General features: G+C 40.1%; 1 protein-coding gene across 1 annotated transcript; it reads left to right on the top strand.

Annotated features, from left to right (window-relative positions):
- The first annotated feature begins 12,139 nt into the window (after window positions 1-12,139).
- LOC133829509 (peroxidase 3-like) lies at window positions 12,140-14,545 on the top strand. The gene is made up of 4 exons (XM_062259221.1): window positions 12,140-12,352; window positions 12,711-12,899; window positions 13,171-13,336; window positions 13,999-14,545. The coding sequence occupies exons 1-4, from the start codon at window positions 12,140-12,142 to the stop codon at window positions 14,400-14,402; spliced, it is 972 nt and encodes a 323-aa protein (XP_062115205.1). The 3' UTR covers window positions 14,403-14,545.
- Window positions 14,546-16,110: the final 1,565 nt, after the last annotated feature.

Below are 16,110 nucleotides of genomic sequence, written 5' to 3' on the forward strand. Positions count from 1 at the left end.
GAGATACAAATGGACATTCAGAAGGTGTCCAAAGATGCTCGGTGCAGGATCTTTCCTGCAACACTTTCTGATGTTGCACAAGAGTGGTTCTTTAAGTTCCCTCCTCCAAGTATTGTATCTTGGGAGATGTTCATAAAGGAGTTTTACGGACAATTCTATGCGAGTCATGTGCACCCAACTGAGGCAAACCAGCTAGTCGAGATACGCCTGCAAGAAGGAGAACCACTGAAAGACTACGTCCAGCATTTTATGCGAGCCGCGGCTGGGGCCAAAACAGTGGGAGACGAAGGCAAAATGATGGCCCTAACTGCAGGAGTTAGGCGTCGTACACCTCTTTGGAGTAGCCTCAAGAAGCATGGGGTTAAAACTACCGAAGAATTTTTGGATCGAGCTGATCGATACATCAAGCTCGAGGATGCAATTGCCAGCGAGGGAAAGACCCCAAATAAAGATAAGGGGACTGAAGACCCCGCCAAAGCCGCCAATGGGTCAAAGCCCAACGGCAACGGCAAAGGCAGTGGGAATGGCAACGGTAAGAACGAAGGAAAGAGGCCCCATAACGAACCCTCTACCTCCGAGAGTAAGCGCGCTAAGGGCAACCGTTATGAGCCAAGGTTCACCAACTACACTGCCCTTGTCGAGTCTCGAGTAGAGGTGTATCAGGCCACAAGTTCTAGTGTGCCTTACAAGAGACTTGCTGCCATCCAAAAAGATATGTCAAAAAGAGATACGACCAAGTTCTATCGTTTTCACAACGACTACGGACACGATATGAACGAGTGTAACCAGCTGAAGGATGAAATTAAGTTCCTTATTAGACAAGGACACTTGAGGAGATACGTGCGGGCCACGGGAACTTCCCAACGAGAGGCTCCTGGTGGCAACGAGCAGGCGTCTGCACGCCAACGCTTGCCACCTTTACAGCCTGACCCCGTGGCTGGCACCTTACTCACCATCTGTGGAGGCCCGCACCTCGCAGGAAACAGCGGAAAGGCAAGGGAACGATACGCTTGGACCCTACGACACGACCAAGACATCGAGATGATGGCTGTGGAGGATCGGGCATCAAAGAAGGCTCGGACAGAGGACGGTGAAATAACCTTCTCTGATTGCGATGCCCAGCATGTCCGATTCCCTTATTCCGATTCGCTGGTCATGGATGTTCAGATTTTCAACATGATTGTGAAAAGAGTGCTAGTCGATACAGGAAGTTCAGTTAACATCCTGTATAAATCTTCGCTAGAATGAATGAAGTTGTCCGTCAAGGACTTGGAGCCCTGCAATCAAACAATTTATGGTTTCTCTGGCGAGGGACTCGCTCCAACAGGGTCAATCAGGCTTCCAGTAACAGCAGGTACAGCGCCCGCTACAAGGACATTACTCACTACTTTCATAGTAGTTGTTTGTCCTTCGGCCTACAATGCTGTAATTGGAAGGCCAGTACTGGTCGACCTTCGAGCCGTCACCTCTATATGGCACTTAGCCATGAAATTCCCAATGGACATAGGGGAAGGATGCGTATTGGGAAACCAGAGGGAAGCCATGGAGTGCTACAATGCCTCAATAACTAAGGCCAAGAAGGGTACGTTGAGGAGTGCTCCCCCAGAAAAGTTGCAGATGGCCATTGATGTACAAGCCTAATCAGGTGATGAAGTCACCAAATAGGGTGTTGCCCAAAGTGAGGATAGAGACTTAGATCCTCGCTTTGGGGATTTTGAAGAATATGTAGGACCTGTCGAGGACCTTGAGGAGGTCCAACTCGACGAAAAGTTTCCAACCAGAGTTGTAAAGGTCGGCAAAAATTTAGAAGCAACAACCAAACACGCACTGGTGGAATTTTTGAGGAAGAACCAGGAAGTTTTCGCCTGGTCACATAAAGACATGGCTGGGATAGATCCTACAGTCATCAACCATGTCCTGAGCGTCGACAAAAGCTTTCCACTCATGCAACAGAAAAGAAGGCTGCTCAATAAAGACAGATCGAAAGCCTTGAAAGAAGAAGTTGAAAAACTAAAGGAGAATGGGTTCATCAGGGTGGCGTTTTATCCATCATGGGTCTCTAATCTAGTACTGGTTCCCAAGCCTAATGGCAAATGGAAAACTTGTGTGGATTTCACAGACCTTAATAAAGCCTGCCCTAAGGATTGCTTCCCACTCCCAAGGATCGACCAACTGGTCGATGCAACTGCAGGCCGTGAGATCCTCTCTTTCATGGATGCATACTCAGGATACAATCAGATTAGTATGCATCCCCCTGACGAGGATCACACTAGCTTTCGGACCGATACAGGGCTATACTATTACAAAGTAATGCCATTCGGATTGAAAAATGCTGGTGCGACTTACCAGCGACTAGTTAACCACATGTTTAAGGAGTTGATCGGAGTAAACATGGAGGTGTACGTTGATGACATGCTGGTAAAGTCAAAAAAGGCAGAAGGACATGTGAAGGATTTACAAGAGTGTTTCAATGTTTTGAATAAATATCAAATGAAGCTAAATCCTCTCAAGTGTTCCTTCGGAGTAGGATCAGGGAAGTTCTTGGGGTTCATTGTCAATTCGAGGGGAATCGAGGCTAATCCCGAAAAGATCAAGGCCCTGATCAATATGAAATCGCCAGTAAAGATCAAAGATGTGCAAAGTTTGACTGGAAGAATTGCCGCACTCAGTAGATTTATTTCTAAATCAACAAATAAGTGCGTCCCTTTCTTTAATCTACTTAGGGGCAACAAGAAGTTTGAGTGGACTGAAGACTGCGAGCAGGCTTTCCAAGCCTTAAAAGCCCACATGGTGCAGCCTCCCATCTTATCAAAGCCCGTAGATGGGGAAACTTTGTTTATAAACCTGGCGATCACCGAATATGCTGCTAGTGCGGTGTTGGTAAGGGAAGAAGAAGGCGTACAAAAGGCGGTGTATTATGTGAGCAAGAGGTTAATCGGGGCCAAATTGAGATATCCTCCCATTGAAAGATTAGCCTATTGCCTAATTTTGGCCTCACGAAAGTTACGTCCTTACTTCCAAGCCCATCCAATCACAGTCTTGACTGATCAGCCCCTTCGGCAAGTTTTGCAAAAGCCAGAGGCTGCTAGTCGTTTGTTGAAATGGGCAGTCGAACTCGGGCAATTTGATATAACATACTCACCGCGAGCAGCAATAAAAGGACAAGTCTTGGCTGATTTCATTGATGAATTCACTGAACTCCCAAACAGCGAGCAGAGTGAAAAACCTAGTGCGCCTGAGCCTCAAGTTGAAGCTCCTTCGTGGAAGCTATTCACAGACGGATCATCCAATGAATCTCACACAGGAGCAGGAGTGATATTGATAACGCTGGAAGGGCATCGATTTCACTGCGCAATAAGGTTCAATTTCACCGCTTCAAACAGTGAAGCCGAGTATGAAGCCCTACTCGCTGGATTAAGATTAGCCAAAGACATGAGCATAAAAGTGCTGGATATTTACAATGATTCACAGCTGGTAGTGAATCAGGTCTTAGGGGAGTATCAAGCACGCGGCCTAAAAATGGTGACCTATCTGAACAAAACAAAAGATCTGTTGGCGCAATTTGAAAAATATACCCTCCAGCAAATACCCTGAGATCAGAATTCAAACGCAGATGCCTTAGCCAAACTCGCGAGTGCAAAAGATACTGACACTTTGAATATAGTGCCAGTCGAGCGGCTACACACGCCAAGCATACGAGCAGATGAAACCAATCTGGAGGTCCGACTAGCAGATACATGGATGGCACCATACTTGGAATATCTCACGAGCGGTATACTACCAGCAGATAGAAACAAAGCCAGAACCCTTCAGAGACAGACTGCTAGGTATATACTGGTCGATGGTATTCTATAGTGAAGGGGATACTCAATGCCACTGCTCAGGTGTGTTACACCAGAAAAGGCTAAAGAACTAATGAAGGAAGTACATGAAGGCTTCTGTGGAGACCACGCTGGGGGGCAGAGTTTATCAAAGAAGATTCTAAGGCAAGGTTATTTCTGGCTAACCATGAGCGAAGACTTGATGGAGTTTGTGCGAAAGTGCGATAAGTGTCAAAGATTTTCCAAGATCCCACGGGCACCTCCTAATGAGTTAAAACAAATGCGAAGCCCATGGCCCTTCACAGTATGGGGTATCGATTTAATCGGGTCCTTGCCGACAGGAAAAGGTGGGGTGAAATACGCAATTGTGGCGGTCGACTACTTCACCAAATGGGTTGAGGCTGAGCCACTCGCAACCATAACGACAAAGAAAGTACTTGATTTTGTCATCAAGAACATTGTTTGTCGATATGGATTGCCAAGAAAGATCGTCTCAGAAAATGGCACCCAGTTTGATAGTGACATGTTCACAGACTTCTGCGAAAGGCATGGCATAATCAAGAGCTTTTCTTCAGTTGCTCATCCGTAAGCAAATGGGCAAGTCGAAGCAGTAAATAAGACATTGAAGGATACCCTAAAGAAAAGGCTCGAGGAAGCTAAAGGAGCATGGCTAGAATAGCTGCCTGAAGTACTCTGGTCGTATAGAACTTCTCACCGAACAGCAACAGGTCATACCCCATTTTCCTTGGCATATGGGTATGAAGCTATGTTGCCTGTCGAATTAGATTCGCCCTCGCATCGCAGAATCACATACGACCAAGATCAAAATAGCCAAATGTTGATGGAGTCCCTAGACCTAATTGAGGAGAAACGAGAGAAAGCTCAACTCCGAGTAGCTGCGTATCAGCAAAAGTCGCTCGATATTTTAACTCCAAAGTAAGATAAAGGAAGTTCAGTGTCGGAGACTTAGTACTTCAAAGAGTTTTCTTAAACACCCGCGACCAAGCTGCTGGAGTACTCGGACCAAACTGGGAAGGACCTTACCAGATTGAAGAAGTCCTCCATCCAGGCACCTACAAACTTGCACGTTTAAATGGAGATCTCGTTCTGCGTTATTGGAATGGAGAACACCTACGCAAGTATTATCAGTAAACATTCCTTCTTAAAGGACTGGCTTGTATTAATTTTTACTTTTTACAAGTCTTGAAAAAGGGTTAGTCATGTTATATGGCTAATCACTTATAAGTGTAAGATCTTTCAAAGATCACTCGTAAAGACATGTTTAGTCCATTTAAATACGAGAATTATAAGGGACTGTGCGCAGCAAGTCATTTCTTGCCAAACTTTGTAATTTATTACAAGTATTTGCTCATTACGTGTGTTGTTTTGCTGTATTATAAGCTCTACATTTTATACCGAGCAATAATGTTCGTATAGGTTGTGGTCAAGGCAAGTGACCAAGGACCTAAAGCTCCTCAATCACTTGGGGGGCATATAAGGTACATAGAAAGCAAACCATACCAAGAGGTATGTAAACACATGAACAAAATAAGTGAAAGCATACTACGGTACTTAGAGTATTTTTCAAAATTTATATTTTGTTAAATCAAGCCAAAGAACTATGCTAGGTTCGGTCATGCGAACAGATATTATAATAAAACAGAAATATTATAATGTCAAAGGAATCCTTTTACACTACGAGCAGCACTGCTCGGATGTAAATGTTAAATTAAAAGGAAAAGCTGCCCATGCAGCAATAAAAAATAAACATTGTCTTAACATCGTGACCAATGGGTCATGCAAAGAAAAGAAAATAAGTTAAAAATAGGCTAAGGAGCAGCAGGAAGATCCTGGGGAGCATTTTGATCAACTGCGTCTTCTGCAGCTTCCCCCCCCCCCCCCCCATCCATCCCCGTGGCCAGCGAAATCTCTGGGGAGGCAGGAACTCTTGCCCTTTCTTCGGCAGCCAGTCGAGCAGCACAGCGAGCCAACTCAGCTGTCCTGGCATCCTCTGGAAGATAGCTGAAATTGGCACTTTGATTGTGTTTCCAGAAGTCGTAGAAACATCGAAGTGTCCCATTCTTATACCTCTCCAGGTCCTTGGCGTTTGTGAGCTTGAGTTGCTCCACTTGGCTCTTGAGGATGGTGATGCTCTTGTCCTTCGCAAGATTATCCTCCTAGAGCTTCTTGACTTCGCGCCAGTGGGTTCAGCTGGCCTCCTGGTACTCATCTCTCTGTTTTCGGGCATTTTCCAAAGAGGCCTGTTTCTCCACCAGGTCCGCTGCTAGAGAATCCTTCTGCTGGGTCACCACCTCCAGCTCTCCCGCGTGCCTTGCCTCCGCAGCTTGAAGCTCCTCCATTAGCTTCGCCTCCCTAGCATGGGACTGCTTGATGCTTGCACCCGCGTGGGCGCGAACAGCTGTCATGGTCAGCATTGCCTGCAATCAATGTATAAAAGTTAGACTGACTTCAAAAGGGAAAATCAAGACTATGATCACAAAAGAGAAGGAAGATTACTTACACTGGCCACTTCATTGAGGGCTCTATTGAGGACCTGTCGAACCCCATTGTTTCTGCGTCAGCCATGACCTCTTTGCAACGGTCATGCTTAAGGATGTTAGTAAGGCGATCCTTAGCTGACCTTAGGAAGCGGCCCGATAGTCTAGCACCGGAGGGAACACCCTCAGTTTATTGAGTCTGTTCAGTTGGAGCCGGAGGTGAAGGAGTTGTGGTAGCAGAAGTAGCTGGAGGTGGAATTTCCTTCTCAACAGGAGTAAGAGGCTGAGCAGATGTTTGGTCAGGGGGCCCATCCTTCGAAGGATCGGTGGCTCGGTTCTTTTTGGCCAAAGGCACCTGACTGGACTCACCGTCATGCTTCCTGGTCGCTCTCCTCTTTCGGACCAAGGGAACCTCTTCTTCCTCATGAGTGCTGTAGATATCGAAAACGTTTACAGAAGCCATTTCTGCAAAAGAGGTAAACATGCAGACAGTAAACCAAAAATAGATGACAAGTTATGGTACATCAGAAAAGAAATAAAGAAAAATACAGAGTCAAATACTTGAGCTATTACTACTGGTCGCTGTACTATTGATTTTATTAGTCATGCACTCACTCTTTGGCATGAAGAAGTCTGGCCCTAGGTTTTGAGCATATGTAAAATTGCCGTCCCCGTCGAATAAATGACAAGGAGTTGGCAAGTTATCTAAGAGTGAAATGACAATACCGTTTTCGTCAGAGGACTCATCTAAGTCTATGACAGGCTCGGCTGCCTTTTGTTTTCCCTTTCCTTGGGGGGCAGAAGACCTTTCTGCTGAGGGAGTGCCAACGGGTTCCCTGATTGTAACCCCAGTCGGTCTCCGTCGAGGAGGAGACGCTGGTGGTTGCTGCTCGGGATTTTTCGCGGCAATGGCACTTCCTGCCGCGGGTTCCCTCACATCCTGGTGAGGGGCCAGGAGGCCAGCTAGCCTCAGGTTGGCCTCGGTGACCAGGGACATGACGCTCTTCTCAATGTCCGTCATGCTGGCCAACATGGCAGACCTCAACACCATGTCTGGTGTTGGGTCTGGTCGCAACCATGGGCCTGAAGAACACAAGATGTTTCAGAAAAATGCAAGAAAATTGTTAGGTAAAAACAATGACCAGTGGGAAAAAGACATTTACCTCCTCGAGTGAAGGCCAGGTTATTCGCGACCATGTCAGGCGTAAGGAAATACTCCTGATTGTATTTCCCCACGTCGGAAATGTGAGTGGTTTCACTCAGGAAGGTTTGGGTCGTCTCCTGGTGACAAAAATGAAAGAACCTCGTACCAGATTGTTGGGGGTTGGATTTAAGGTCAAAAAGATAATTGACCTCATGGGGGGTAGGTTCTGGCCATTTCTTATGGTTGTAAAGGATATAGAGTGCAGCTAGCATTCTATATCTGTTGGGTGTAATTTGGAAGGGGCGACCCCAAAGTAGTTCGCCACCCCCTGGAAGAATGGATGGAGAGAAAGGGTAGCCCCAGCCTCTATGTGATACCTCGACCAGGCGCTGTAAACGCCTCCAGGAAAATTCGCCCTCTGATCCGCAGTAGGGATTTTGAGGGTTACCCCAGTAAGGCCATACTTTCTGAGGTAGTTGGCTAGCATCCTGGGGGTTACTTGGCTAAGTAGGGAAATATACCACTCGACATCAGGAAGAACTGAATGTCGAGGGCGGGCCCTAAGTTGGATATGAGGGTCTGGAACAATATTTTCTCAACCATTGGTCGAGGGAACCCCAGCCTGCGAGTCGGACTGGGCTGGAGGATTTGAAGGGTTTTCAGGTTTTTTCTTCTTTTGGGCAGTGGACTTGACACGACCCATTCTAACTGGTGTTGGTTGAGGTCTGGGAGTAGAAATTCTAGAGAAAGGAATCTTGTGGATGAACTGGGTTGGCTGTTCTTCACCCTCGAGCAGCTGCGCAAGTAGATCGCCGTCGATCGGCCTCTCACCTCCCCACAAATCTGGCATTAAAATCTGCAGACAGAAAATAGGGGAGGTGAGGATGAAGAGCCTAAAAAGTTGATTAGAATAACGCTGCTCGTGTATAAAAGTCAAACTTTTATACAGCAACATTCTAACAAAAACTAAAATTTTTGTACGAACAGTTTGAAAAACAGTTCAAAAAGTGAAAGCAAAAAGTTTTTTCTGAAAAAGCTTTTTCGACTTCAGTGAGGGCGGGAAAAACCCAGTTTTTCAACTAGCATAAAAATCGAATTTTTACTTCGATTTTACGTCCTAAATTTATGATTTCGACTATCAAACTGATTCATAACTCCTAAATGGCAACTATACACCACCCTATCTAGCATCACTCGACAAATGCCCCATTTTCATGCATCTCTACCCAAGAACATGGTGCAGCATCAGAACCTAAAAAACCAGCTTAAAATTCTGAAGCTTACCTATATGAAGATTGTTCAAGTGTAGGTGCGCGAGCATCAGACTCCTGGAACGACGAAGGATGGTCTTCAAAGAAAATATGGGTTCTGACTTGGAAGTTCTTGAAAGAGTTCTTGACAGGAAAATGGCTTGCGGAAAGTGAAAAGGAAGTTCTGGAAGCTATATATATCATCTGAGATGTGGAAAAAGAGGTAATCATAAGTTCCCTTTTTTCAAGACGTGGGGAAGAGTGATAGCCGTCAAAGGATTGCTTGGGAACCGAAAAGACACGATTAGACGGGAGTAGGTCACTTTTTCCAAGGAAGCACGATCTACTCTGACAGATTTGGTGGGGTAATCGAAGAGTCGTTTTGCAAAAAGTTTATTTATTGCTGGTCGTAATAAATAAACTTGGGGGCAAATGTTATCCAAAAAGCAAGCGTGGATGACGTGGCAGACATTTTCAACACGTGGTTGACACCTGGCAGAGATTCTGTTCGACCATCGACCAAGGAGATTCCCCTGGCATAACATTTGGATTTTATATATGACCAGCTTGGTCGTATACTCCGTGTATTTTGAGATGATCTTGTGCAATTGTAATCATATCCGAGATTACCTCCCATAATTCTTGATTATCTGATTATTTAAGAAAGAATATCTGTAACTAATTCATGTATTCCTCCTTGAGCCTATAAATAGAGAAGAAATAGCTCAAGGGAGGGACTTTTGCCTAATTTGAGTTTATGCTTTATGAGAGAATTATAGCTATTATCTTTTGATTGTGTTATTCATCCCTCTCAGGCTTGTGAAACTCGAAGAACCCTAGTTCTTTGATCACTCCTTGGAGAATCAATATCAATAATAGCTTAAGTGGACGTAGGTCATTACCAAGTCGTGGGGCCGAACCACTATAATTTATTGTGTCATTTACTTTTCTTTCCATTAGATCTATTTCAGTACCTTCTGTCACATCAAGCATTTGACTCCGTGTCAGTTGACCAAAACGAGGGTCAACAGCTTGACATCAGCAGTTCCTTCAAATTGAGTTTGAAGAATTTGCCAAGCATCTTTGGCCGAAACACATGAAGAAATCAATTTGATGTAACCTTCACCAACACCATTAAAAATAGCATGCAATGCTTTATTGTTGTAACTGGACAATTTATCTTCAGCATCAGTCCAATCAAGTTCAGATTTTACCTTAGTTATATCATCGCTTTCTGCTGGAGGAGTCCAACCACTTAAAACAGCTCTCCAAGCATTTTCATCTTGAGATTTGATGAAGGCTCTCATTCTAACTTTCTAATATGGATAGTTCAAATCGTTGAGTAAAGGGGGGCGAGTTATGGAGCCTCCTTCTGTGAAAAAAGACATTGCAAGAACAAGAACAACAAATGGAATAAACCAAGATCACACTCAAAAATGAGTGACCCGCTCTGATACCAATTGAAATTTCGTTTTTAGTAATTACCAAATTAATTAAACCATGTGAATTAATTAAAGTGCGGAATGGTAATTAACTGTTTACACAGATTGCAGTTCTGTCGAGACAAAATACGAACTTGTCACGACAAAAACTGAACACAATAAAATGACAGTGCAAAACAATAAAGAACACAACGAATTTTTACAAGGTTCAGAAACCCTTTTGGATAACCTACTCCTTGGGGCCACGCCCAGAGAATAAAACCAATTAATAAAGAATCACAAGTACAAAATATTGACTTAAACAAAACAAGACTCCATCTTGAGATTTGCCGCAACTTTGTTGTACTTCTCTTCACTAATCTGATCTTGATTGAAACACTCAACCACTTGAACTCCCTTCAATGGCCAGCAAGTGCTTGCATCCTCCCGACCCAATGCTTGTAAAAATCTTCTCCCAAAGACTATAAACGATGTGTTCAATTTACACTGTGTATTCACTCATGAACGTGGTATAAACTCACCACTAAAAACTAAACACTCGTATTTCTACAAGATCACGTGAATACTTATGATCTTGAATACAAAAAGGAACTCTCACAAATATTACAATAATGCTCACAAATAATGCACAAAAGAGTTCACTTTTCTCACTGTCTTTAGAGCCTTATTTATAGAGTCATTTTTCGTGCTCATAAAGGCTGAGAAAGATTTATTCTAATAAAGGTAAGAATAATTGAAGATATTCTTGATTGATGAAGAGTTGCTTTTTTTAGAAGATACTGATCCAACAGATACGATTTTGGTGGGGACAGCTCAGACCTGTGTCGGATAAAAAAAAAGCTCAAAAAGGAAACAGCAATTAATGACATTAAGGATCCAGTTTCCTGTTTATTAATTCTTGAGCTGGACGAAAATATATAAGCAAATAAACCATAAACAATTTTGGGTAAGTACTGAATATTTGCAATATAAATCTTCCATTTATAAACAAATTGAGACAATACAAGCTAAATAAGGAAGCTCATAATTATCCAAAAATTCACAAAATGGGAAAGTGGATTTCCGAAAATTATAATAAAGGGAAACAACCAATTTATCTTTTAAGAAAAAGATATTTCTATAAAAATGCCGATTATAGGATTTACATTGAGCAAGAAGGAAGAAGAAGAAATATCAAGATAGATGAGGGAGAAAAGAGAAAAAGAGGAAAAAAAATTGTTTTTTAATTTTTTTCTGTTCTCACTAATAATTTTTATATAAATTTATATTTTTTATTAATTAATATATATTTTTATTAATTTTTTATTTTGAATAACTTTTTATAAAAAATTATAATGTAGACCGATGAAGAGGTGATATGTGTTCACTTTGTCGGTATCTAACAACTCTATTAGAGTTATTGAGTACTTTTACCATAAAAAAAAATGATTGGTTACTAATCCAAAAGTATTGGATACTTTTGCTCTTAATTTCCTATATAAATGTATAATTAAAGAGACAACAACTACCAGGCCGCTATATCATTAGTATAAAAAATAGCAATCCGGCTGATTCGTGTACAGATTATTTTGACTGGACAGATCATACTTACAGAATATATGATTAATTATGTATGTACAAGTCAACTTTGCTCAATCATTAATTGTAACCAATTGCTACTTCATTTACAAATTTGAGAAAACTTCTTCGTGCAGTATATAATGTTTAGTAATTAACTGATTAATGGTCATTTAAAAAGAAAAATTGTTTGTTGGCTGCAATTTCAGCATAAGATAATCACACACACATAGAAAGTCATATCAGTTTAGTTGGCAATATAATTTTGATCACTAATATTATATTTGTAGCAGAGAGATTAATTATATTATAAGTGAAAGACTACGTTTCTAGCTATAATATTTGCCTATATATACCAGCACTCGGATTCATTCATTCACACGAATAAGTACTATCATTGCTCATAAATACAAAGATATTTCTAACAATGATGAAGATCAACGTTCTTATATTGGTGTTTGTTGTTCTAATTAGTCTCTTGGTGGGCTCTGAAGGAGGGCAACTCACAAACAATTTCTACAAGCATAGCTGTGAAGAAGCTGAGACCATTGTGAAGAAGGCCACTGAGAAACATGTGGCCACTAACCCTGCTGTGCCCGCACGCTTGCTCAGAATGCATTTCCACGATTGTTTTGTTAGAGTAAGCAACTTTTTTTTGTATTTTGTTAAATGGCAATTCAGACCTATGTTTTAGTACCCCAAACTCAATTTTAGTTGAAATATTTTCAAATATAATATTTCATTCTCTGTTTCTCGATTACATTCTATGTTTCTTTGAACCCATTGCATCGCCAACAACCCATGATATGATCTTATAATTGAAAATATTTTGACCAAAATCGAGTTTAAAGTATTATTTTGATCCATTTGTAAAACTAAGTATCCAAATTATCGTTTAACAACATAAGAGCCGTTCGCGATTTGGAAACACAAGCAAATGCCAAAATTTTATTTTTCCTTAAATATAGTCGTATTAATATGTATCATTATTATTTCAGGGATGTGATGGTTCGATTCTGTTGAACTCAACAAAGAAAAATGCTGAAAAAGATGCAGCACCAAACCAAAGTTTGTTGGGTTTTGATGTAATAGATGATATCAAAGCACAAGTTGAGAAGAAATGTCCAGGAGTCGTTTCATGCGCTGATATTCTAGCTTTGGCTGCAAGGGACTCTGTTTCCTATGCAGTAAGTGATTAGAACTAAATAAAAAATATGAGAATTAGTAAGGGACACCATTGGTGTTCAACAGCACAATTAGGTGACATACCGTTATTGATGCATTCTAATATCATGTCTCACTTATTTGAATGAATATCGCTAACCAAATATAAAGTGTTATCTCATGTAGTTGAATATTTTAAAGTATGAAATAACAACACTAAAAAAATATATAACAAAATTTAGCAATGTGTATATATATTTAGAGTCTTAATAATATCTTAATATGTATATTCAGTTTAATAAATCCATGTGGGAAGTGCCTACGGGTAGAAGAGATGGAAAAGTATCAATAATGAGCGAAGTACAACAAAACATTCCAGCACCCTTCTTCAACTTCACCCAACTCAAGCAAAGCTTTGCCACCAAAGGCCTTTCTGCGCATGACCTTGTCGTATTATCAGGTACTAATACACATATTAATTATATATAACTAATCAAAGTAATTAATTATATATAATATACAGACGTTGTTACTTACATGCATATTATATACTAAGGACCATTTCTCTTAACGTACATGTTCATAATTAGCTTGTATATTTATTTTTAAGAAAATAAAAGCTTGGCCCTTGTATTTTTAACAAATAGGCGATCGATTCTTGTGTTTTGTTAAATGACAATTCGGATCCAGCTTGTTTACAAAATGGATCAAAATAGTACATTATATTTAATTTTGGTAAAAAAAAATTCAAATATAATATTTTATTCTCAGCTCTTTTACCACTTTCTTCACTTCTGTTAATGCATTGCATCACTAACGACCCGAGAATTGATCTTATAATTGGAAATATTTTGACTGAAATCGAGTCTAGGGTACTATTTTGATTTATTTTGTAAAACACAGATTCCAAATTATTATTTAACAAAACATAAAGATTGATCGCGCATTCGGTCAAAACACAAAGAAGTCCCTTTATTTTTCAACGTCCAAGACCAAGACCTGTTCCCTCCCACCAAACAGCTTATTATTAAACATATATTTTCAAACTCAAGACAATGAAAAATCACAAAACGACATGTCGTACGCAATAGTTGTTGAACATAACATATAATATTTATATAGGAGGACACACAATCGGAGTGGGACACTGCACTGCGTTCAACAACAGACTATACAACTTCACCGGAAAAGGAGACCAAGACCCTTCACTGGACAAAAACTATGCCAAACTCTTGAAGACCAAATGCCCTCCAAACGACCAAAACACAACTGTCCCAATGGACCCCGGCAGTGCTCTCACCTTCGACAGCAGCTACTACGGCATCGTGCTCAAGCACAAGGGCCTTTTCACCTCCGACGCCGCACTTCTCACGAACAAGGTCGCCCGTGACACCGTCCAGGAGTTGGTTTATCAAGATGCTTTCTTCGCCGAATTCGCACTGTCCATGAAGAAGATGGGAGCCGTTGAGGTCCTCACTGGCACGGCTGGTGAGATCAGGAACAAGTGTTGGGCTGTCAATTCTTAGAACAATAATATAAATTTATGTATGAAATCTCTGAGTGTGTGTGCATGTTTGTTCTTCTTTTATTATCTTTCGATCGAAGAAACAAACTGGAGTGTATTTATGGCTTTTGATTGATGTTGTGATAATTGTGAATTTCATGAGTAGAAATTTTCTTTTCCCAAATTAAGCGTCTTTCTTTAGTTTCTTCACGTAAAATTCTATAAATTATGTGTGGAATAAGTAAGAATTTAGATAAATATATATGTGAGATGGTGAATTTAAATAAATAGCTTATTAATTACTTGTATGTTAAAGAGAGACATATATACTCACCTAATTAAACACATTACTAGTTAATTTAATTAATTGTGCTTGTTAAATTGTTCATTAAAATTTAATGTTGTTGTATTAGTGTATGTTGATGGAGGTTTTAGGGGCTGGTGCTTTACTGGCTTTTAGCTTTTGCTTTAAAAAAAAAAATTATTTCTACCAAAAGTTATTGGACTGCACCGCATATACAGTTTGAGTAATTTTTCAAACCGCAACTCTTAGTATTTTAAAATGTTTTCTATTATTTTATTGATAATAAAATGAGATTACAAAGAAATTGTATTTTAATTAGGGCATAAAACCTCAACAGTAAATTGATTTACTGTTTTGTAACTTGTATCAACTCTAAGCATTTTTAGTGAATTTGTTTTACCTCTGGACTAGGTCTCATAAAGTAGGTTGTGAGAAATCAAGACTGAACCATGTAAAAATAATTGTGTCATTTTTATTATTTCTAGCACTTATTCTTGATTCAAATATGAATTTAATTTGATAAATTGAATGGGTAATTGACTGAAAAATGAGTAGCAGTAGGTAACTAACTTTCAATTATGTCAAACAGAAAATTGTAGGATAGTATTGTAGGATATATATATATATATATTTAGAATATTTTAGAATTTTATTTTGTAATATTTTGGCCTTTTGTTATTTTTGTCATTTTATTATCTTTATTGCATGACTATATAAACCTAGTGGAAAGAATGTAATGACAACTTTTAGAATTGATTTTTAAAATAGTGTTTTGAGAGTTTCTCATATTTGAGGTTTTTTCCTTGTTTGATTTCTCAACCATCTAATATGATGCATCACGTAGTAGACAACAATGATGGAAATGGAGGAAATCGAACTAAAATAACAGAAGATAAAATATAAGGGAGTGATTTAGTAGGAGGGGATCACCAAAAAGTTAAACAACCTCAAAAGTGCGAGCTTGGAGAGATTTGAGTAAAAGATACTCAAAAAGAACTTAGAATTGTCGAGGAGCAAAAGAACGAGCATTTAAGGGGAGATGTGTTATTGTTGTTTGTCATTGAAATATGTGTGGCCAAACTGCCCCAAAGGATTTCGCATGCCATTAAGTCGCTAGTGTAGATGCCTCGCAGTTATTAAGCTACATAAGTACACGTAATCACAATTTGTAATAAATCTCGGTAAGAATGAGTATCGTCCTACGAAGACTGATTTATCTATTACCAAATAATTAATTTCTAGTTTCTATTTGGCTAACGAATTTTGATTGGTAAAGTTTGAAATGAAGAAAGCATAAACAAATGTAAATTGCAAAAATAAACTAGCAAAAAGAACATAAGTTTAACACTGAAATTAAAAAAACAAAAGATAATTACTTCAATAAATAGCGAATTAGGGAATTTAATATCCTCTTCTATCTACTCTA

The sequence above is a fragment of the Humulus lupulus genome, chromosome 4 (genome assembly GCF_963169125.1).
Source record: "Humulus lupulus chromosome 4, drHumLupu1.1, whole genome shotgun sequence".
NCBI lineage: Eukaryota > Viridiplantae > Streptophyta > Magnoliopsida > Rosales > Cannabaceae > Humulus > Humulus lupulus.